Here is a 25,642-nt window from a genome sequence, read left to right as displayed (position 1 = left end):
TGTCCCATCACTTATGTGAGCCATTTTTTGCTCCGTTCTAAACAATTGTATTTTTATTAAATTAACAATCTGAACTATTGTTAGTTTAATAAAACTCTATTATCTGAACAATAATATTGGTATTATTGTGAAACTGGAAATAATAAAATTTAAATCAAATATGAGGTAACCAAATTGCATTGTGTACATAAAAATAGGAAAAATTCTGCAAAATATTACAGTTTCGACTTGTGTACATTCTACAAAATATGATGATAATTTTCTCGCTATCTCAGAAGGGTTTTGTCTAGAGATTCAATAAGGAAATTCAAAGTACAAAAATAATGCGCTTTTTTTTTTTTTGTCAAATTATATGTCATATGTTAATGTTGCATAAAATTAAAACAAATCGTAAAATGGAACAAAATACAAGACAAATATGTTCTGAAATATTTATAGAAAAGACTACTACAAATTTTACTACAAAATGTAAGTCGATGAACATAATATATTTTGAAATGTTTAAAAAACGGCTAAATATAGAGGAATACTGCATCAAACTGAACACTGTGAACATAAAAATACATAAAACAAAAACTGAAATGCTTTTAAAAACCTTTCAATATTTTAAGATGAAGTGAAAATATTTTTCATGCGACAGTATTTTCTAACAACATTGTCGACAAACATAAGAATTTCACCAAATTAGCTAAAATTCCGTGAAATTACCAAAAATTCACATGTACATTTTCAAGCTATATATTATATTTGTATCAAATTTGCAAACCATTCATTGTGGAATTCCAAAAATCAAACGCGTACACGTAATTGTTATTATTATTATTATTGGAGATAACTAAAGCGATTCTATATTAATTTCGAGTAGATTTAAGTTATACAATATTTTTTCTAATAAATCACAGATCGAAATCGCAATTCCAATTAGTTTATTATCCGGTTGTTTTTGGCTTTCGGTGTTAATTCATATTTCGTTTTCCTTTCATTGAATATTCAAGTGAGAATATGTAAGAATCCTGGGCATATGCTTTTAATAATATATTCCATCAATGTGTTACGTTTGTCTTATGTATCAACCACCTTTGTAATTCTTTTAACAGTCGAAATTGATTTATAAAAGCAATTCTATTCTCCTTTCCGGTGTCACTAATAAAGCTCGGTTATAATTCAAACATAATTAAAGTTCTAAAAAAGAGTTTTGAATGAAGAAAAATTACTCTTTTTATACCAAAGATGCTTTATGCAATTGCATAAACAAATATGTCCATTTTCTCATAAAATCATATGATTATTTTTTTCAGTGACCGAAACTATTTATTTCATTGTACATACGTACTGAGAGTTTTACATATCACTCAACTCTTTGTCTGCTTTAGAAATATGAATTCCATTCGTAATTTTATGTTTGCTTTGCACAAAGATCCCTCAAAGATTTTTAGTTCTATACGAAATAATTTTATCTATGTATATATTCGTAGATTTTTTAATTAAATAATATCCAGCACATTCATCATTCCATATGTTTTAATCATGAAATATCTTTCTCACGTTCGTGACAGGTTTTCCATTTGTCCAGTTTTCGAAACCTTTACGGCTTTCTCATGCAGTGTTCGATTTCTCAGAGAGATTCAGTGTTTCTGGTACTGCGTAGAACTTGTTCTATTTCTCTAAAACCATTCCTCAAGAAGTGATGTATTGATGATGTTTTAAGATATTTTCTCAAGAAAGCATTGTATATTACGTCAGTACTATATTTTAGGAGTCAAAATATTGTCATCTTTTTAGTACACCCTGAGATTCATCATGATCATTAAATTTGTGATAGTGATATGTGTTCGTGTTTATATGTTGAAAATAAAGTAAATAAAATCTTGTACTATGGGATTTGTTACAAGCTCTTTAAACAGAACCAATGCATAGTTATATGGATATATAGATATAGTGGCACCGCTTAATATGATCACGATTAGTGTTATTATATTCTTTATGTTGTCAAATTCCTTTGCTACCAAATGGTAAATTCGAAAATGTTCGTTTAGTGTGATGATTGCATTATTTAGTATTATCGGTTTTGAAGTAGATAATTGACTAATCCTTCATTTTTAATCAGCGTTTATTATTGATATTCGTGGGATTTCTTTCTTCCTTAGAAAAGAAATAAGGAAGAATTCTTTTTCCCCCATGTAATAAGGATCACATTCTTTTGCCTGGACTTGAGTGGTCTACGTTGATTTAAAAGACAGCTAAGCTGCGAAACCAAGTTTGAAATCTGTTGAAGTCGTAACCATTTGTTTCTTGAGATTCTGATTACGATAGCAAAATTTATAAAACAAAAAAGGTTATTTCGAATTTTAAAAACAAAATTGAAATTCATAACATGCATAAAAGTTTTTCTACGATGAATTAACACAACGTTGCGGTATATTTGAAAATTTCTTAACTTCTCCTTTGGAAAAGTTTGAAAAATTATGAGCTTTTAGTGAGAAAGTGTAAGCATTGATAATTATGATAGGAATAAACCTATTGTTGAAAAAAACCTTGCAACAAATGCAGGCATGAGTAACGCATTTGTTATTTTGAAACCCGGCAGGCAGCATCGTTCAATAAATCTTAAAAAACAAATATTAACAATAAGTGAATAGTTGAGGAACACTTGTTAAAAAACAATGGTCAAATGTTTTTAATTCTTGTTTTTGAAAAAAATTAGAAATTATCAAGAAGTAAGTGCCTTCCTTTTTTTTAATCTTTCCTGTGATATGATTAAAATGTAACTGCTTTTTATCCATTTTGGTTACCGTTAATATTTTGTTTGTGTTATCAAAATTCTTAAGTCCAGAAATGGTCACATTAAGTTATCTCTAATGCATTGGATAGCATAATTATTTTTTTATCTTTTAACTGTTCACTATTAAAAAGTATTCTGTTTCTAAAGAAATAAGCAGAAAAATTTTTTTAAAAAATCAAAATTAACTTTTAAAAAAAATAATTGCTTTAAATTACAATAACAATTAAGAAGATTTTAAAAATTTCCATTCATATACAATTTTATGTTTCCATTTTTATGCATTTAAGATTAATATTTTTTTTTTTCGTAAAAAGTCTTGTTGCTTTAAATTAGACAGACAACTTTGTGATTTGAAGCATGAGAAATCTACGAAAAGAGAAAGATTGAAAACAATGCTAAAATTATTTTTTTTAAAAGAAGAAGAATACAGAGTTTTAAATTTAAAATTTATCAAATTCAATGTACTTGAGTAACGCTGAATAGAAATGCGATTCTGTTTGTTTTAAAGCGAAAAAACAATAAAATAAACTCGGAATCTGAGTTTTACCGAAAATATTCCATCCGCTTCGAATATCAAAGGGATATATTCCACGAGAAAATTTCATATTTCGGAATGATAACGATCAACTTCTATCAGACAGAATCTTTTCACAGACGATTTCCTGAGTTGTCAGTTTTGATGCCAGATATTGCTCGTTATTGTTAGCCCACGGAACTTTCTTCCTTCCCGCCCTGCACGAAACATGAGTTCTCAAAATAACCTTTAAATAAATTTTAAAAAACGAAAAAGATTGACCTTTATTCGCTTGTGGTATTCTATTTTCCCGGAAAGTTCTTTTAGAAACTTGGCCTCTTTATAGCGATTTTATTTTCAGTTAAATAAAGGTCTCCACAGAACAAAAATGGAATGCTTTATGCCGCTCGTAAAATCAAAGAAAGCTTTTAAAGCGTGCCCATCTTTTATTCAGTATCATCAAGTTAAGTATTTGGCAACGGATGACTAAGGTTTATTTGTAGGTACAGTTTATTCGAATTCGAATTCGTCTTTGGCTTTCTGTATGGTAAAAAAGTACCAAAAATAGAGTATGTATTCAAGTGATACAAAATATTTCATCATTAAAATTAATAATGCGTTAAACATTTTCAAATGACGACTAAGAATGAAGGCTTAAAAATTTTTTCATGATAAAAATATATTAACAAATATTGTTGAAAATTATTCACATTACTTTGATATATTAATAGAAGTCATAATTACAGGATTTATGTTATAAATTAAGGAAATAAACTACAAAATTGTATTTTTAGCAAGCATTTTATTTTAGAATGATTGTTTTAAGCAAAGGTCTTTACATAACTTTTCATCATAGAAAAATGTAAGGAAGGCTACCATATTATATTCCTCCAATAAAATCATATAACTTCCCGTAACATTTTTTTTTTCATAATTATTTCCCAAAATAAACTAAGTTATATACTTCCATTGTGACATGAAGCCTTATTTTCTAAATAATAAATTAAAACAATAGTTTGTTATTTCTCACAAATTGTTAATCATCTAATATAGTTTTGTTTATAAACTCTTTCTCCGTTGATAATGAAATAGACTTGAATAAAACAGATTTAACTTCAAACATATAATAATATCGAATCAAAATCAAACGTGTAAAATGGATTTTATTCATGCTAATATTAAAATAATATTAATGGAATAATAAATAGACTAACTTAATAATAAACTTGATCAAACTTTTAATAGTAGGTGTCAAAAAGGAAATTATTGACTGATTTATTTAAAGGTTTTGAAAAATTCGTATTTTTTTTTCCTAAATAAATGTATCAGATAGCAAAAATGCATTTTTCTAAGATTTCGATTCAGAAAAAATGTTACGTACATTTGTACAGTACGTAATGTTTTGTGAGAGAACCAGATTGCTCCTGCATGACTCGGACCTTAATACTATTCGTGTTAAAACTGTTGAATTTTTTAGTTTCCTAACTTGGATATCCCACAGTTTTCGTTCTTGAATTCTTTCGCGGGATTCGAAAAATCATTAACTGCTCCTTTTGTTTTCCAACAGCTGTTTTTATATCATCGCTATCAGCATTCTTTTGTGCCAATTTTTACGGATGGCTCGAAATATTGGCCGTGTCGGTTGTGGAATAGTTCTTACAACTGACACATTGAGCTATCGTCTTCACAATTGCTACTCGGTTTTTACTGCTGAGTTAGTGGCAATTTTCTGTACTCTTCAAAAAATTTCAACCTCTACTCAGTGTAAATTTATTATCTATACCGATAGCATGAGTACTTTGGAGACACTTTCGCACTACAGCATTCGGATGCATCCGATTGCGATTAAAATTTTATTCCATTTACGACTTTTAAAAAATGTTGACTTGCACATTATTTTCTGTTGAGTACCGAGTCATGTTGGCATCTTGTGAAATGAGAAGGCGGATTTGGTGGCAAAATCTGCAACTACCTTTTTAAGTATAGGACTACCCTTTAGTGACATTAAAAGGTCGATCTATCATTATATTTGTTCTAACTGGCAAATGTCATGTGATCTGCAGATACAAAATAAATTACATTAACATTGTTTCTTGGCCTGTTCATCCTATACGTGAGATGGATGTAAAATTGACTCGTCTCCGTATAGGGCATACGCGCTTCATCCACAAACATCTCATATTCGGGGAAAATGCTCCTATATGCAACAGCGGCTATTTCCATTTTGCTGTTCTTCATGTCTTGATTGAATGTGCTGCTTTTAATTCTTATCGTGCTCACTTTTTTACCTCGTCTTCAATATTACACGACTTGGTGGGTGAAAAATACCACCGAAATATTTTTAAATTCTTAAGAGCTATTTGCTTTTTTACGTGCATATAGTTATTATTATTATTATTATTATTCTATTTGTGTTGAACATTCCTTATTGTGTTCTTGTACATAGTATCATTGTTTAAAATTTTCATGAATCATTGTTTAAAATGTTCAGACTCTAAAATAGTTTTTTACATTATACTTACACAATTTTATCTCTACACATCTGTGCTAATTTAACAAATGTTTTAAATATAATTTTATACTTTTACCATTTTATTGGCGAGTATAGCTAAATATGGCTTTTGTGCCTATAAACCACACAAATCCTATCCATCCAAACAATACGTAATGATTCCTCTTAATTTTAAGACGTAACTTGTGTATTGCCGTGATATCTGAACTAGTCAAACAGTAAAATCTAACATTTACCAGAATTTATCAGTCCTAAGTATAATTAAAATTATGTTATAACTGTATATGTACTATTCCATTTAGTATCTTATTTTTTCTGTAAAATACGAGGATTATTATTTCAATCACCAATTGATTATTAAAAAGGAAAAGACTCAAATGACTTTATCACCATCTGTAATGTACAAATGAGATTACTTTCGATATAATCGCCAAGAAGATTCGGATATTTTTCAAATCAGTTGAACAGATTTCCGAACCGTTCTTCGATGAATATTACCACCAATGATGTGAGATAGTCTTCACCTTTCTTTTTGAAACTTCTCTCCTTAGTCAGAAAATTTGGCTTCCAAGTCACTAGTTCAATTCAGGGAAGATAAGAATATTACTCAGCTTTACTTGACATTCTTGGTGATTACAGATAAGAATGCCAGTCTGTTGCAACAACAGATCTTGTTAATGAATTTATCACATAATGAGATGGGGGTTGATTACATGGAAAAAAGGAGGGAGCTGGAAACCCAGGCAACGAATTGACCACAAGCCTTTCTTTCTTTCACCACAGAATATCCCTGAACTTGAAATCCCTGTAGGTTGAAAGGATATACGTGGAAAGATTTATTAAGAAGAGAATATTTTTTTTACATGCGGTAAACACAAAAAAAATAACTATATACAATACAATGATGATAAAGGGAGTGTTCGATGGAGAATATGAGTTGAGAAATTCTGTTGAAGTTAATATTTCCTGGAGAAGGGCTTGATTGAGGTAAAAGACAAAAAATTATTCAGGGCTTGGGTCTGGGTACATCAATTTCTTGTTGCCTTGCTGGAACTGCACAAGATTTCTAATTTTGAACATGGACATCTTGTTTCCCATAATGCTGATCCACCAGATGTGTTCGAGGTATGGGTGGGTTTGTTAAGATGGAAAGATGTGGTGAGAGGGCAGCTAGTGGCATAATGAAAGAGATCGCCTACTTCACAGCAGCCACATTGAATATTAAATCGCTTGAAGTACGAAGGGACAGGACCATGACCAGTTGCAATGATAATATCTTGCCTTTCCAAGATGTTGGGTTAAAGGAGACTTTGGAGATAAGTCGGTAAATGTTTCTACCAGTTGAGCCCTTGTCCCATTCTTCTTACCATCGCTGTAGGGCTCAATTTATTTTGTATATTTTTAAGAGGGCCTCTCGGAGCTGGGTATTGAATGGGAAGAAATGTCCTGTTCGGCTAAGGAATCTGCAGCCTCGCTGCCTGAATTGAGACTTAATAGGCTGAATGTTTAGAATGGTTGAACATTTTTGCTCCAGATTCTTTTTTTAAAAATTCAAAGAAATCCCAGACTAATGGAAAGCTTCAAACAAGCATTAAAACCCCTCTCGTATAATTGGGTTAAATGTTTTTCTAAAAAGGGATCGAAAACTTGGTCCATCGATATGACAAATGCCTTCATGGGTATTATATCGAAAAATAACTATGTTTGTCCGTAACTTCCGGTAATAAATTTATTCTGTTTTTTTATATCAATCTTTTTTTTTCTTATAGCCATCGAAGCTTGAATAAAAAGCCTCTCATAGCTTTTCAGTTATTAATCTTGAATCCTTGCCTTGTTTTCAAAATTTATTTCATATTACTTGAAATTTACAATAAGTCATCGCTACAAAATGGTATAACTCACATTTATATTACAACTCACACTTTCATTAAGATTTTAATATTACATTATTAAAATATACCAATTTTCTGTAGTAATCTTGTCATGATTCGACAAATCTTCTCATTTTATGAAATGCTCGATGCCTTTTGCTTATGAGTTAGCTTCATTTATACATCCCTAATTTGAATATCTTCACAGCTTATCTTTTTAAGTCAATGATTCAAATAAAATTATTAGCTAATTTCATGTCAGAAATGAAGTCCCTGGAATTAAAATATTATAATAAAATGAAGAAATAACTAGAAATGAAACTTATTTACCACGAAATTGTAAAAGCCTATAAACTTTTAAACCAAAATATTTTTATTAAAAAGAATATAAAAGATAATTTCAAAAATTGATGGATTTGAAAGCTTGGTGCTAGAAGTACTCAAGAAAGTATTTCTCAAATTAAATGTATGCATCTTCCTCTACATTTCATGAAGATGGTAATATACTAAATAAATATGCAATGAATAATTTAAAATAACTCAAGTTATATATAGAAGTTTTTATTTGTTTAAAATTCTATAAGATATAAAGAATTTCACAAGAAGTGATATAATTATCATTTGAAATATCATCAGTAGATTTAGCATATCTATACAATACAGGACAATAAATTAAGAAGATACGCATTTTTTTTATTAATTTTCCTAACTATATAAAAAGAATATAACGATAACTAAAAAAATGAATATCCAATACAAAATTATTTCCTTGTAAGGATTAGAATATTAAAAGAATAAAAGCCTACAGCTTATTTTCATATTCTGTCTTAATAACGATTTTTTTTTCATGTGAAAACAATTTCATTTTTGAACTACTTTTATTTCAGCTTTTAAATTCATGTGCTATAAAGAGTTCAAACTAATGCGATAAAGTCAACAATTACAGTATGATTGAGAAAGTGTAGGTGATGATTTAATTTAGTTTAGTTTAGTTATATTAAGGTCCCGTTTTAAAGCAACACTAGGGATATTTTGGGATGGACCTCGTGATTTTGAAGATGATGAGGAAGACACCTGAGCTGGCACCTCCTATCCAAACATCCAAATCACACCAGTGAGAGGACGTTTGGCCCCGACGGATTTAACGTGCACCAGACCAGCTTACACGACAGTGTTTCGGTGAAATCTGGTCTCGAACTTGAAACACTAAGTTTTCCAAGCCGATACCTGGCCATCGTGGTCTATAAGTGATGAAAGAGAGCGAAGTAATAGTTATTGAAATATGAAACAATCTCAAATGTTCCTAATTCATAAATTAGGCTTATTTAATTTCTCCCGTTCTTTTATTTTGATAAATAGTTCTCTGTCAACAATGCAGGATTGTTTAACAGAAAATAAAATTTATAATATGCTAAGCATATTTTAAAAGCTCTTGATTCGTATTTGCTTATAGTAAATCTTTCTCTCATCGTAATATTTTTAAAATATGAATGAAAACTTTTTTTTCTGTAACATAATATAATGTATCTGTAACATAATATTTTCTGAAAACATAATATAATGTTGAAATTTATTTTTTAACTGTGTACTTTCCCACAGCAATCGTTTCATGTAAAAGTCTCCGTCTATCCTCTATCAAAGGTAAAATATTTTGATTTTTTACGTATACATTATTTCTATGAGCTTCGTGGTGGAAGTGATGGTCTTTCATTTCATACCTGTAAAGAAAAGGAATTGCATATAGAAAATTTAGAAAAACATAAAGTTATTCCTCAAAAAATATAGAACACATTAATGTTTCAGTAGAAAACTAGTTTATTTGTGACATTGTCTGCTCACACCGGGGCGCACCTCAGAAATAAGGACGAGAAGCTACCAGTATAGTGGTTGATTCTAGCCACCCTGATGGGTACAAAAATATTGGAGATCCGCTACCTCTTATCGATGATGGAAATAATTACCACCGAAAGTATTGTACTATGGCCAGTGTTCCGGTGGTCCGATCATTTAAACTTTTCCGCAGGCCACCTCACCGGACGTGCCTCAAAAATGAGGACGAGAAGCTTCCGGAATGGTGGTTGATTCTCACCACCTTGGTCGGTACAGAAGTGGTGGTGTTGGTGATGGGGGTGGCTCCTCTTATCGCTGACGGGACATACTTCCTAAGGGAAGAGTTGTACCGTGGCCGGTGATGACCTTTAAAACTCACCCATAGTTCCCACCAGTGTTGCTGTCGCTGGGTCGTTCTGAGTCGCCGGTCATTAAGTCTTTTCCGGATACTTTAGGGTTGGTCAAAATAGCGGCTTATGGTATGATTATTACATAGTTTGTTATGCGTTGGTTATATCCAGAACGTATACGTTGATACATTGGAAATTTCCAGGACAAAAAAATATATTCTAGTCTGTGATATCATTCTCTTTTTAATTTTCTTTATAGTGCCAAATAGAACAAATTAATTTTAAGTTAATTTTATTTTATGTTGTTTCCAAGCTCTAATATAATAGTCATTATGAGAGGAATTCTGAAGGTTAAATTTTATTATTATTTTCTAAAAATTATGTATAAAAATTTATGTGTTCTAATTCTCAATAAACTTACCATTTTAAAGAGAAATTGTATAATTTTTAAGGAAAAAAAATTGCTAAATGTACAAACTAAGTAAAATTTTTAAGTAAAAAAAATAATAATAAATGTACGTAAAATAAGAGTAGAGAAGTGAGAAGTGTGAAAGACGAAAAAGCTAATTATTAAATATACTTTGAAATCAGAAAGCAGGTGAGGGCGGGAGGGGGAGAATCATATAAAATTTTGATTTTAGGCGCTTCACACTAATATTTAAGTCATCCTCTTTTTATCTGATAGAAATTTCAATATCTTATAATAAATAAATAAAATATTATACTTTTATTTTAAATTGTTATTATCATTATTTACGTACTGGAACTTTTTTATTATTTTAGACGGAATTCAGTGTAATCCCAATGCAGCTGTATCCAATACCACGTACTAAGTTCCATTTATTTATCTTTTTGAATTATTACATTTACATTCATGCGAAAATACAGATCTATAGATGGTCAACCCATTGACAGTTTCAATTCAAAGTCTGATAAAATCTATATTTTATTTGCTGAACTTGCGATCTAAATTTTATTTATCTATATCTTTGCGTTATGTAACCATCGAGTTCACGTATATTCGAACATCTAGACAGACAGACAAACTTCCTTTGTATTCGCATTCTGATTAAGATTCGTAACTCATATGCCAAATTTTATACAATTTCGAGTTACTTTGTGCACAAACACATAGATAGATATATTGCTAAATGAAATTGCACAGTGAGAAATATAATGATGGATTTATAAGGTGAATGCTTTTTTAAGAGGGACAGGAGTTTTTTAACATCTTTTTAACTTATAAGATTTTAACTTTTTCTCTTTAAATGTAATGTTGTTTGTCCATTATATTTTTAGAGTTATAAAGAGAGCGTGTGAATCTGATTTTTAGATTCGTAAGTTGTTTTGAAACATACATAAAATTTTTTAAAAAATGTGCTTTTATTATAAAATACAGAAACTCTCACTAAATTCTCGTGAAAGTATCAGTATTAATATATATAATATTTTTTTTATTTATTTCATCCTAAAATAAAGTAAAATAAATTTTATGTATTTTATTTTTAAATGCAAGTCAAACATTGACGCAAATTTCTGCTTCAAATACTTTCAGGACTTTTACAGAAATTTTATTGAGTTTGGAAAATTATCTGCTGTTCTATAAATAAAAATAAAAATATTTTTTTTTCTTTCCTTTCCCTACTTTTTTGCAAAAGATATTGGTTTAAAAAAAGGGAATTATTTCTATAAGGCAATAAAATATCTTTTCACATTCAGTGGAGAAAATATTGCATTTTCCCACATTTAAAAGGATATCGAATAATATATATATACATATCCATATTTAATATCTAATTAGAATTTAATATATTGATAACGAAAGAAATGTCAAAAATGAACATGTAATGTTTAATTCAGAAAAAGACGAAGTACAGAAAATGGATTTGAGGTTGAACCAGTACGAAACCTATACGTATATCTAGTATTATAATTAGTACCTAGTATCATATCTAGCATCCTTATATTTAGAAACACAACTAAGGAAATTTTGAAAAAAATTATATTTATCTTCTAGTCAAACTTTAAAATTATGTGCAAATTTATTAATTAAATTTTTGGTTAAATTACTTAAGAAAAAGTTACTTTTTCAACAAAAATTAGCTACTTTTAGTTGAATGCGACAAACGCAGGATTTTATAATAACCACTGCAAGCTATTCCAAAGTTTTTTTACAGAAAGCTATCTTTTTTTTAACCTTTGCAAAGCTGAATCAACTTCGTTAGACAAAAAGATACTTATCCTTTATAATTTTTTGATGCCAACATCTATTTTTTCAAATAATAATAGGTTTACGACGGTGAATAACTAGATCGAAATCTAGTCATTCGTCTCTAAATAGAAATTTTTACCAGTTTCCTACTTTAAAAAAAGGCTCTAGTGGAAGCCTGCTCTAATTCAGAGACTGAATAGAAATTTATCTTCTTTTCCATCGTTTTTTGTTGTTTGAATTTCTAGCTATTTTCTAAGTATTTTAACAAATTTCGGAAATGAAAAAACACTTGTTGATGCATAGATAGATTTAGATTCATGTCAGACGTGTTTTTAACAAGTTAAACAACGCAAAGATTCATAGTGCTTATATATATATATATATATAGAGAGAGAGAGAGAGAGAAGCATATATATATATGTAATGATATTTTAACTCTAATTTCAATTTAATTAATTTTCAAGATTTTATCTTAATTTAGCCCATAGTAACTTCATTCTAAAATATTCTCTTATTCCGTGATCCAATTCCACTGTCTCTACTTAATTAATTCAAGAGAAGCTTTTTGTTAAATTGCTGAATCGGCTAAAATCTAACTTTCCCACACTGCGCGTGAAGAGGCAAAATACCGCTCATGAGGCAAATTCTTTTTAAAAATCTCCCTGTGTTTCCCCTACCTTCTCCACGCTTGTAACAAAAATCCCTATCGAAATCTCGTAATACATTAGCACTGTAAAGAAATATTTTCCCTATCAAAATCATAGGATATATAAGACCTGGGATAAAATGCCCAAGAGCTTTTTCCTCATTCCTTTTCTGTGTCGTTCTGTGTGCTCATCGCTTGTACATATGCTTGCTTCTTCAAAATGAAATAAAACGACGTCACGAAATTAAAAGTATCTTCACTGTCTTCAAACTGCATTCTGCTACCAAAGAGAGAGAAGATACTTTGAATTTTTAAACTTGGCTTTTATTTCATCCCGGGAGACATAATTTATGTACAAGCAAGAAGAGATGAGGTACGTCCATCTACAGCACGACACAAGAGCGAAAAGAGAAAAGAGTGGCGGGAAACTTTTTGCCGATGATTATATGCTATGGGATTCTGGTAGGTATTTCTTTACACGTGTCGATTTAGGGAAGGAAATTATAAATATATTTTAAAAGAATTCGCTTAGCGTATTAGATTTTTTATCCCTTCACTCGGAGTGTGAGCACCGCTGATTTAAGCATTTTTACAGAGCTTCTGTAGCATTCATTAAATAGAAAAGGTGGAATTGAATCAAGAAATAAGAGAACATTTTAGAATAGTTTTTGTTAAAGCATGTAGTATAAAGTTGGGGATTGTATTATGACATAAATGGTGTATTTAAAAAGATAATGTGAATCATCATTAACCTGCGGCAAAAGATATTGTTACATCATTAACCTGCATCAAATATTTTCAAATTTTACTTATTTTCCACTTGCATATGTCACTAAATTGAACTGAAAATCTTCTAATTGTCAAATACAGATTTGAGATAAAATTAACTCAGTGTTAAGGTCAGTTAAAGGAACATATACATTACGGTTATTTATTATTGTTTCTTTCAATACGTAATACTCAGAGAAACTAAATTTCCCATTGCTAAATTGTGAAAGGTCAAAGAATTCCAAACGTTTTTTTCCATGAAGGCTGAATCATTTTACTGATTTCCTTATAATAAAATTATTTGCAATTAGTTGTGTAATTCATTAGTTATGATCAATTCAAAGAAAATTGGTACTTATGAGCTTAAGTAATTTAGAAAAATAAGTATTATCAAAAATCCCGTTATAGAATATCCGGATGAAAAATATTTTACGAAGACCGTCATATCTTTCTGAATTAACTAACTTAAATTTCTGGACTAGACTCATTCACGTACCATTTATCAACAGGTGGTCTCAGTCTTTCCAATTCCAAAGCCTGCCTTCGTTTCAAAAGCATCTTTTCCTCGATTTTCAACTTCTCCTTGCGAAGCCTCGCCAGTTCCATCATGTATGGCGATAGTGGGATCGCATCAGCAGCGATTGTTTCCAACGGAGATTTCGGTCTTGATTCTGCATCGGTGGAAATATTCCATTTCCCAGAAGAAGAATTAAAATTGTTCTTGTGATGATACCTATCAAGAAAGAAACCTGAGCAGCAAATGAAAATAAAATAACTCATCGTGCTTTTTCTTATATTAGGAATTCAAAGGATAGCGATTATGTTGCTATTTTTTAACTGCCTTGGGCGAGAAATCAGGAGTGAGATACAGTAATAGCTTACAAATCTGGTTGTTGCTGAAATTTGAAGCTTTTTGACTTCTATAAACCAAAAAATAAATTTAAGTGTTTATTTTTAATTTCAATTTTCGTCTTAATCTTCATGAGCTTGAGGACGGCTTGAAAACACGAACTGAATAGAAATTTTGATATGTACAGACTTTTGTTTATATCCAAAATATTGAATATGCTTTAAATTCTGGATGGAAATCATCTGCAAAAAAGATTAATCTTTTTTTCTATGCATTCAATTTACATATACATACTCGATCCTTTTGTCGCACTCTGAAACAAAAAAATAATAATGTTTGCAAAGATTTTTTATATGGGTGTTGACATTCATATTAAATGAAAATATAATAAATATCTATTTTATTACTCATTGTAAGTGTAAGTACGTTTTGCAAGAAGAAAGTGTTACACAATGTGAAGTTAGGGTTAGGATTTGTGTGAAATCGTCGTGACTTTTTATTAAAACACATTTTGATACTTTATAAGTCAAAAGGGGAAAAGTGAGCAACAATAAAAGAGGTGTCGTTAAAAATTTAAACTTTTTAATTTTAAGATTTTGAAAAAATTATTCCTCACAATAATTATTGGCTAAATTATGATCTGAAAACATTAAAATTAAAAAAGAATTGGCCAAAGAGTATTAAAAAAGATATTAAAAATATATTTACAGTATCTTTAAGGATAAAATATATAACTGTTTAAAAATATTAAACACAAATATTTAACTGTTTAATAGTTACTAATAATGAAGGATTATGTGTGTCTGTGTGCATATCGATGCTATGAAAGGAAAATGGTTTATAATAGAGCTATCACATTGAAAGAAACATACTTGAGTGGGAACGTTTTAAAATTTTAATTAATTAAAGATTGAATCTAATTTTTATTCTTACCCATCGTAACACCCAAAAATATTATTGCTAAAAATTAATTTTTATTCATTTTTAAATTCAAAAAATTCTTTTATATTTTATTTTAATGAAAAATTTTCAGGCATTTTGAATTTTTTAACATATGCATTTACATGATTTTCAGTTTAAAAGTTTCATTGCTGTAATGACATTCAAACAACTTTCGATGTTTTGTCAAATATTTAATGGAACAATATTCTTCCATCATTAGAAGCTATAAAGCAAATATTCTGCCATTTATCTGCTCAGACTGAAATTGAATCGAAAATGAAATGCATGTAATTTGAGATTAGTACCCGAACACTTAAGTTTTTAACGACACTGGTATTGAAACTGGACTCTTTAACAAAGTATAAAGCTCTTAAACTAATATTGCTTTAATGTCTGGGGCAATTTAATGTTTCAAAATAATCTGTTTGTGGAACCATGGGCATTAATTTATATATTGTATATTTAATTGAAAATAAATCCAACCAGTATTCCAGGTGAATCAGCTGATTACCAATTGATCGCCATATAAGAAAAGTCATCCTTAATTAAAAATTATAAATAACATTCTTATGTGTAATAGAAAAGATATTCCAAAAGAAATTATTCTCGATTTTTAATCTACAGATTTTAACATCAAATGTATTTTGGAAATTGTATTTAACACCAATTATCGAATAATTGGCTTACAACAGCATTCTCTTATCATCAGTTGTAGTGGAAGAATTATTCCGCTTATATATGGAAATGGATGGAATAACTAAAATATAAATGTAATTCGTTACCTGCACTGAGGGAAATTCATATCTGTAAGATTTGCCATTGGTAAATTTAAATTATTCATCAGTTCTTTTTTATGGTCAGCAGATTCGTTTTCTTGTATATTTCTGTGACAGAAAGTAGACTTAAGATTATCTTTCGATGTAGGTGAATTTTCTGTCACAGATGGAAATGTTATAGAATCTTTGTAGAATCTTTGATTGCTTCCTCGTAGCTCAAATTGTTCAATATTTTTTCGCTTTGCGAATGTATTTTTTTTACACACATTCGTGTTTGTCAAAGTCATTCCCCTATTTATACAACCTGTGCAAAAGTTTTTCGTTAGAATGGGAGACGATAATCTTTTGTTATTTAGCACAACATCTGGCAGCAGCAATTTCATGTTTTCTTGAGGATAATTCACTTTATTCGGAAGCAAAATTTTCATCCGGAACTTTTCTTTATCAGGTTTTTTAATACTTTCTACCAAAGGCAAGGCATCCTCAGTTCTTTCAACCGGTTCGTCTTCCGAAGAGGAGCCAGAAATAATCGGATGAGATTCTTCCAGATGTTTCTCGAATTTGTTCAACATTATTGTATCGAACTCTGCTGTCGCATCTTCTTCTTGCTCTTTCGTAGAATGGCGAAGATCGGGCAACAGGTGGTTTAGAGTTAGGGGACAATATTTCCGAATGGAATATTCTTCATCTGGAGGTAAGAAAATATGGATTTCAGAATGCTTATTAGAAGAGAAACCATTTTCAAAGGCATTCTGTTTTAGGTGCGGAGGCCTCAGGAACCAAGAAGAGGACGTCTTCAGTAAGCTGTTAGTCATGATGGATAAAAAACCTAAGAAAGTAAAGTGAAACATGAAAGAAGAGATTAAAGTCAAACTTCAGTAATGAAATATGTTGAATATTTATTATCAATAGTTGCGAAATATTCCGCATTATTAATATAATGGAATTAATTGAAAAATGAAAATAATCACGGAGTTAACATTTCCTGGCTAATGATGATTGAGAGTTATCGTGTAATTAATTTATAGGTGCAAATGATTGAAGATTTTTTACATTATAATCTTATAATATCGAACTTTATCCTAAGAAAATACGGAATTCCAAACATTTACTAGAAAAAAATATTTCCAAAGGCATTTTGTTTCAGTTGCAGAAACCTCAGAAATATCGTGAATTCCGTTTATGGATGCAAATGAATGAAGAATTTTTACACTAAAATCTTACAACAGCGTCCTTCATCCATAAGGTAGTATTGAAAATAAATAATAGTGAACTTAGAAAATAATATATGCTCAATTAATTAATAGAGCATGAGTCCAAAATAGAACTTTATAAAAATATTTCGCTTATTTTTTCAGAAATACTACAATATTAAAACGAATAACTTAAAATCTTAATTGCCTTAATTTGGACACTTTAAATAAAGAATCACAAAATACAAATTTTCTTGTTTTGTTTACATTGTACACATTAATTAGTTAAATTTCAGTATGCTTATACAATTTCTCAACGAAATTTTATTATTATTATTTTTTTTTTTTAGTTTGAATAGTTTACAAATTTTTTCAGTAAAATGAATAATATAGTGCAATGTCAAGAACACAACATGAAACTTTTAAAAAATATCTGCGTTTCGATTTTATTTACTAGTTCAAATATTTTGTATTTTAAACTCCTACTTATACAAATTGTTCATTCTGAAACATTTATTATAATCTCTTGCCAAACTGATGTACAGTCAAGTAAAAAAACCCTACCCAGCCTTATTCGGCCATTTATTTTCACATATGGTATTTAAGATTACCCTCTTAAATTAAATAACGTGCATTAAAAACTGTCTAACATTTTCTTGAGAGATTTTTATATGCCTCTAAAACCATACTAACTGTGATATTTCGAATGAAAATTTCTTTGTTTATATGTACACATTTAATTTTTAAATGAAAAAACATATCCATAATATATGTTTTAAGTATATGTACGGTATATATGTTTTGGTTAATATATCAAGATATCGGAATACATTTCTCATTCAAGTTTTTGACATAAAAAGAAGCATTTTTTTTATTAAGATAAGTAAACATTTTATGTTTTTTCTACAAGGTGGTGGTAAAGTATTAATTTCTATTGAATTTAAATTTTCTGAATTTCATCCTACAAAAGATGTAATTATTCTTAAATATTTTTTTTTCTTAGTTGAATTACTGTTGCATTCAAAGAACTAAAGGTTAAGCTTTGTTTGGAGTGGGAAATAATAAATTAAAATAAATATTTAATTGTTTTATAGAAATTTTGAAATTATTGTGAAATTTAACCGCTTGTTAAGAGATGATTTCTATTTACTCTAATTTTTCCTTCTTGCCATTATTTCCTATCAAAATATAAATTTATGAAAGAACTAAACAAAATAATAAATTACCACTTCAAATAAAATATTATTTGACTTAGCATAATAAGCTTTATAAATAAATGCTTGTTATTTTATCTTTAAAAAACGCTTATTATTTCAACAGAATTCAAGCAAATGATGTATCATTTATTAAATGATAAAAATAAATAAATTTCGACTCTTTCTTTATTAGAAACTTACTGCTTTTGAAAATTCGCTTTAAATACTTCAGACTTTACAGCAAATGATATGAAATGTATGCAAGATATTTAGTTATTATAAACGCTAAATGAAAATCAAGAAGATCATTCGATAGTTTAGTTCAAAAATTTGATCTTCGACCTTAAAATATTTGTTCGGAAACTTATTTCTTTTCCTAAACCTGTCTTCGGATGTATCGATTTTCTCTAATCATTTCTTCATGAGGAAAATGGAATAGCTTAAACTTGGTACAATTATTATATGATATTACTAGAATATGAAACAAGTGGTGATAGTTTCATTTCTGAATGATATTTAGTTCGAATGTAAAGGTAAATGTTTTCTATCAAAATATTTTCTATATTTTATGTTCTAAACGGGAAATTAATGCGTCAGTAAAGCGCTTGTTTTATCGAATTGACTATCTGTCCTCCGTGATAGAATCTATATTTTGATATAAATTATATCGAACTGATTTTCGCAAATCTCTAATTTAGAGGAAGATAAAGTATTCGATTTTCAGCAAAATTTTATTTAAAAGATTGAGAATTTGTTTTAACCCAGTAATAATTTCACAGAAATGTATACTGTTAAAAAATATTCATATAAACCGGTTGATTATAGTTTGTTTGAATAATTTGGAAAATATTTTATTTTAAATTAGTTTATCATTTTTTTTTATTTCCCATAACTTTTACATTTAATTAATTCTTATCTTTCGGACTTTTTTCAGCTTTAATGTGTGTTTTTTTCCTTCTTAGCTTGCATAGAAAATAAAAACGTTGGGATAACTTCAAATTTACCTGTTTGAAAATTGAAACTAGAAAAATATAATATCAAAACTGAAAATCCTTTTCTCATAATAGCAGCCACATTCAAATTTTTTAAACATTTATTTTTTTAAAAAAATCTAAAATCAGTATATTTACAAAACACCGATTTGTGACAAAATATGAAGAAAAGAATTAAATATCTTTTAGTGTAAATAGATTCAAAATTCCTGGCAATAATAATATCAATAAGCATGGCATTAGACTAATGTCGTGGCAAATCTTGTGTGACTTCTAGCTCAGAATTCATTTATAAACACTGCGGCATTGCGTTCTTATTTTTTTTTTTTTTTCTTGAAAAACAAAGGATCCAAAATCTAACTAGCACGACAAATTCAATGTGATTCTATGAAATGAACTAAGAAACAAATTTCGTACGGATAACAATAAAAATAAAAATTTATTTTCTAATTTTGCAATTTGCCTTCGGATGTGTAAAAAATTTTATTTTTCTTTTTTAGCAAGAAAGAATTAAGGAGCAAGGGTGTTTTTCTGCATATAGATATGCTTTTTTGTTTCAAATCTGGAGTATAAAGAATGAAATAATAATTCAGACTTTATTATTTAGAAGAAAATGACATCCTTTATTAAACAAAAAATACGTTTATGTTATTTATCTATATTTATGTTATGTTGTTACATCTATGTTATTTAAAAAATAACATAGATGTAATATTATAAAACTATTATTTTCAGTATCCCCTAGAGAGTTTTTTACAATCAATATATGTTATTTTAATTATTGTATCATCGACCTTTTGTATTTGCTCTCATTATCTATATAGTTTTATCCCGAAATTTAAAAATTCGTTTTTATGATTGAAAATAAGTAGAATTTCCTCAGAAGTTCAAAGGGTCAGACTAATTTCTTTGATCCGCGTTTATCTTTTTAGTTGTTTTATACAAGTTTTATTACAAATTGAACTAGACAGAGATTGTACAAGTTTGTACAAACAATATTACAAATTTGTACCGTATTTTTGTACAACTTTTATTACAAATTATAGAAAAAATTTATTACAATCTAAATTATCTTTATAAATTTAATTTCACTTCAAAAATATTTATAAGTTTTATTTAGAGTAATTTTTTCTATCTAAAAAAATTGTTTTTATGTAATAGACTGCTTCCACTAAACAAACAAAAAAAAAAAATAGTTGATTAAGAATAGCAATTTTTTTTATGTATTTGCTTTCAAAATAGTAAACACAAAATTCTAAAAAATTCAGGTTATTAAAGAAATTGAGAAGATAATTTACCTGGGTTTCCTTTTTCTGGAAACGCTACATTGGAGACGTAACTTTATTGTGTCTCACCCAAATTCGATTCGGTCGTCTAGCAACGTTCATCGTATCCATGGCCTCGGAAGTGTTTGAGATAGAAATTGAATTCATATTTTCTTACATCGCAAGAATAGCACGAAACGAGCTCTCAGACAAAAGAGCTCTTTAAAAGTTCTTTGTTATCGAATAGAACATCGAAATTGGGACAAAAATAATAAGGATTATTAAGCTATGAAGGGCATAAAAAGATATTTGGAGTGCTTTCGACTGCTGGATAATTCTTGTGTTACAAAAATAACACAATTGAAATAAAGTTTTTTAAGTATCAGATGAAATTTCATCATGTGTGTGTATGTGTGCGCGTGCGCGTGTGTTTAGTGATGTCTCTAAATATAAATGAAATCTTAATTCATTTCCAAATTTTTATCTTAATTCAGCCATATTAACTTCATTCTAAAGTATTCTCTGATTTTCTGTTCCAATTCCATCCTTTTTATTTAATTATCGCTGCACGAGCTCTGTAAAACTGGTAGGATCGGCAAGTTCCCAGTGAAGGGATAAAAATATATCAAGCCACGCAAATTCTTTTAAAGATATCTATAATTCCCTTATCTAAATCGACATATGTAAAGAAATTCCTATCAGAATCTCATAGTATATATTGTAACCGGAGGAAATTATTTCAGACTCTTTCGCTCTTCTGCGCTTGTATCGCTTGTGAACGGACGTCAGTTTTATCGTCACTTCTTTCTTGTACATAAATTAGGCGTCCCGGGATAGAATAAAGCGAAGTTAAAAAAATTAAATGTGTCTTTTCTCTTCTGCCATGATACTGGTTAAAAAATATGTGCACGAATATAAATATATATATATATAGTAACCATATCTAAAATTTAAAAAAGTTTTGGAAACAAAACTAAATAATTTCGGAATCGAAACTGAAAATTAATTCAAACTAAAACCATAAAAGGAACAGAAAAAGCACCATAGTATTTAGCGAGAGCAAATGCAGCTACTACTAAAACACAAATGAATTGAGACAATAGTAATAAAAACCAAGTTAATAGAAAAAAACCAAAATTAAACAAAATAAAAAAGAATCCGGCCTGAAGACTTTCTCAAGAGTCACCCTCAGCCAGGGGTTAAAAAAAGGGGATTTTTTTCTGTGCAGGAATGCAGACTACACAGTCCAAATTATCGATTCCTCGTGACCCGAAAATCACCTGAAATTAGACCTAAGAGATATACCATTTTAACAGAAAAGAAAAACACGAAACAATAAATTAGAAGAATACGTCCACTAATAAGAAAAAATACAATAACAAAAATAACACAAAATAGCCATATAATAACACTCAAACCGGTTATGAAAACCAAAAAGAAAGTACATACCAGCAGCGGGCAAAAAAAATTTTTAAGCTTTTCCGTTGTGTTTACCCACGCTCTAAACTTCCAAGCTAACGCATTCAAGGTAAAAAATAATTGGAGGGTCTCAGCGCCATCTATTGAGTTATCTAATATGCAACGGAAGGTCTATTTTTATTTTAAGCAAAGGATTAATCCCAAATCCTTCCCTGTTTGATTAAAAAATTTATATTGTAGTAGTTTCTGGGAAATTCATTATTAGTTAAATTTTTATGAGGTTATTTAATGCTTCAATATAAGAATTTTTCTTATTACAAACTCGTTTGATTCTGTTAATCAAACAGAGAATGTCATTCTGTGAAGTGCTCGTCGCTTCTGCTTATGCAAAAAAAAAAAAAAAAAAAAAAAAAAAAAAAAATGTCCCCCCCCCGGATGAAATAAAACGACTTCAAAAAATCGAAAGTCTCTTCACTGTCTTCGAAACTGCGTTCAAAAATAATGCTTACACACACACACACACATATATATATATATATAGAGAGAGAGAGAGAGAAATTTTTAAAGAATCTTAAATTAGCCTATGTCAGCTTATTATAAAATTTTCTCTTATTTCCTGATCTAAATCCTATTTTTTTTATTATTTCTAACACACCCTCTAAAAAGATTCCCGATTCTGCAATTCTCACGCAGTTAGCGAAGCGATAAAAGTCCTGAACGCCCAGAACCTAACTATCAAATATACCTTAGCTTATTACTGTATAATGAATGAAATTGTAACAGTGTATTCATCAACCAGAATAACATTTTTTTTTCATACTGTAGTGTCTGATCCTTCCTGGACGTCGCGTTACCAGTGTCATGTGTTTAATTTTGTAGTAGTCCTTTATTGCGAGTCGGTTTTTATTTGTTGTTGAGTAAAGGAGTCTTTGCGTTTAATTGTAGCATCGCATAGCTACGTTTCTATGAAATACATTGTACTGAATTAATTTCATTATATTTGTATTATCTTTAGAAAAACGTATTCATCTTCAATGTTACACTGTGAAAAGAGTTTATTATTATTATTATTTCATGGTGTGTTTTTTTAATTTTATACTTTAAACAACTTAGGAATATTGTTTTTTTTTAATTTTATTTCATTCTATTTCTGCTTTTTTTTTTAATTTAACAGATTGGTGACAAAATGGCTAAACTATATAATAGTGATTCTTCTATGGCGGTGGAACTCCAAACGTAAAAATAGGGAAAAACGGAAACGTAAAAATAAAACGTTAGGGAACCTTGTAAAACATCAAATGAAACAATTTCTTTTTGCATAACTGATGTTTTTAGCAGATAAATAATCACTGAATTCCATATCGAATTTGATTAGTAATTACAAATTATTGTGGGTTATTAAATGCATCACATATACAAAATAGGCTGGAATAAATAAGTCCAAGAAATATGCATACTTTGGTATTAACAACTAGAAATTTGCTGCAGGTAAGTAAATAATCGAAAATTTAAGCAGTAGTTTATTAGTATTAAGCAAATTAAAATATTTAAAAAAAGCAAAACATAAAATATCTATAGCTTATAATATCTTTCTGCAATAAGTTTTAAGCCACTGTAAAATTTAACAAACGTATTTTCAGCCAAAATTTGAAGTTTTATCCTAACAATTATCAAACAATTTTTATATTAAAAATATAATAACATAATGTATGAGATACTTGCCATTTCTCCTATGTTTTAGCATAAATTAGTATCTATCAAAATTTTTCAGAAAAGTGCTAAATAAAGCTATTATCTCATAATTAGCATAATTCATTAAGAAATTGCAAGTAAATGGAAATACTTAATAGGTAAATGCACATTTTTAAATGTCACTGTTAATATAATATCATTGTATCAAAAATAAAAATAAATCATGATTTTATTTTTTTTAAAATTTGGTGCATACATTTCTTTAAAAATATTATAATTTTTATTTCTTTCTACATTAATATCAGATTTTTTCCAAAACACTCAATCTATCCAGTCTTTTATTAATATTTTAATATCAGATTTTTAGAATCAAACAGAAATTATTCGATAATTAGGCTTTACTTTTTTATGATATCAAATTTATATTCCATAATAACTTTTTCAGTACTAAACATTTATATTTTTTAAAAAAAGAATTATAAATTTAATTATAAATAATTATAAATTATAATTTTTTAAAAAAAATTATAAATTTACATTTATAAAGTACTATACATTTATAAAAAAAAAGTTGAATAGGGTTTTCGATTCTTAACTTCAATTGCTTTCATACAAAAAAAAAAAAAAAAAAAAAAAACAGTTGATGCAATGCTGGTAGCAGTTACATCATTTATAACTCATTTTCCCTCTAAAGCAAATAGCTTAAACTATTAATAAATTAGAGGTGGAAATTACGAAGGAAGATTCTTTTTAACCTTATAAATTCAGACGAGGGAAAGCAATTTCATCTTTTCGGCTTGCCAATAAGAATATTTTTTTTCTACTTCAATATTATAATTTTGATGAAAGAATCAAGAATCCAATAACAATATGAATAACAATGTAATAATGTAATTGAAAAAATGGAAATCAAATAAATTAAAAGTAAATGTTAGATAAAATTAAAATAAGATTTATATTTTGTAGTTTTTAATATGGTTTACAGGTGATGGACAGCAATAGTTTAGATGATGTAATGGTGGAACGGAATGAATGCATCATTGTGCCATCTTTCTCCAAATTACACATTTATTAGATTTCTTTATGAAGGTAATAAAATGAAGAAAAACAACTAAGAGTAAGTTTTTTAATATAAAATATTAAATTTGTAATGTCTCAAAATGATAACACTAACTTGAAAACTAGATAAAATTAATGACAAGAAATGAAAAAAACAGAGTTTCATACCTACACTGCTTACAATCATCTGTGCATTCTCAAATATGACCATCACGTAAGTGAAAATGAATTCTTCAAATGAAACTCAGAAGGCCTCAGTTACCGGTTCAAGAATATTCTTCAACAAGTCTCTTAATTTCATTAAAAATTATTTCTATAATCAAAACTCAGATGATTCATGAAAATAAATCCTGACTTTCTAATTCAAGTCTTTTTCTCGACTATTTCAGAAACAACGCTCGTGCTGCCATCTAGGAAACCTACATCTAACTGCACCTTTCAAACAGATTTATAGTTCGAATAGATTTCCATCAACTATCTTCTAACTGCACCTTTCAAACAGATTTATAGTTCGAATAGATTTCCATCAACTATCTTCTATCTTCGATAAGATATTAATGTTCTGCTTTTTCTAAGGTGAATTATATATAGAAGAATTATATGCATTTATCTTATGGATGCACTAACCGCCTTTGTTTGTCACCGTTTATTTTATGAATATCATTAGCTACCTGTTATTGTAAATAAGCATCTTGGCTTTATGCAAAGGGCATTTCACCACCTAAAGAGTTATATAGCAATATTCTTTATATTACAAAACTTTTTCCAAGTTT

At 28.7% G+C, this 25,642-nt stretch overlaps 1 protein-coding gene across 3 annotated transcripts; it reads right to left on the bottom strand.

Moving 5' to 3' along the window:
- Positions 1 to 8,435: 8,435 nt before the first annotated feature.
- Positions 8,436 to 25,231, bottom strand: LOC129964169 (uncharacterized). 3 transcript variants are annotated; one of them, XM_056078878.1, is made up of 4 exons: positions 25,038 to 25,231; positions 16,060 to 16,882; positions 13,982 to 14,218; positions 8,436 to 9,397 (listed from the first exon to the last, which is right to left on the bottom strand). In XM_056078878.1, the coding sequence occupies exons 1-4, from the start codon at positions 25,078 to 25,080 to the stop codon at positions 9,250 to 9,252; spliced, it is 1,251 nt and encodes a 416-aa protein (XP_055934853.1). In that variant the 5' UTR covers positions 25,081 to 25,231; the 3' UTR covers positions 8,436 to 9,249. The 3 variants fall into 3 exon arrangements, with proteins under 3 accessions (XP_055934853.1, XP_055934854.1, XP_055934855.1); XM_056078879.1 differs by having other exon boundaries at positions 25,042 to 25,231; XM_056078880.1 differs by lacking the exon at positions 25,038 to 25,231 and adding an exon at positions 20,733 to 20,808.
- Between the last annotated feature and the right edge of the window lie 411 nt (positions 25,232 to 25,642).

This window comes from Argiope bruennichi, chromosome 3 (genome assembly GCF_947563725.1).
Source record: "Argiope bruennichi chromosome 3, qqArgBrue1.1, whole genome shotgun sequence".
Lineage (NCBI taxonomy): Eukaryota > Metazoa > Arthropoda > Arachnida > Araneae > Araneidae > Argiope > Argiope bruennichi.
The sequence above is the reverse complement of the archived record's forward strand: the minus strand, read 5'-3'. Positions and strand labels throughout refer to the sequence as shown.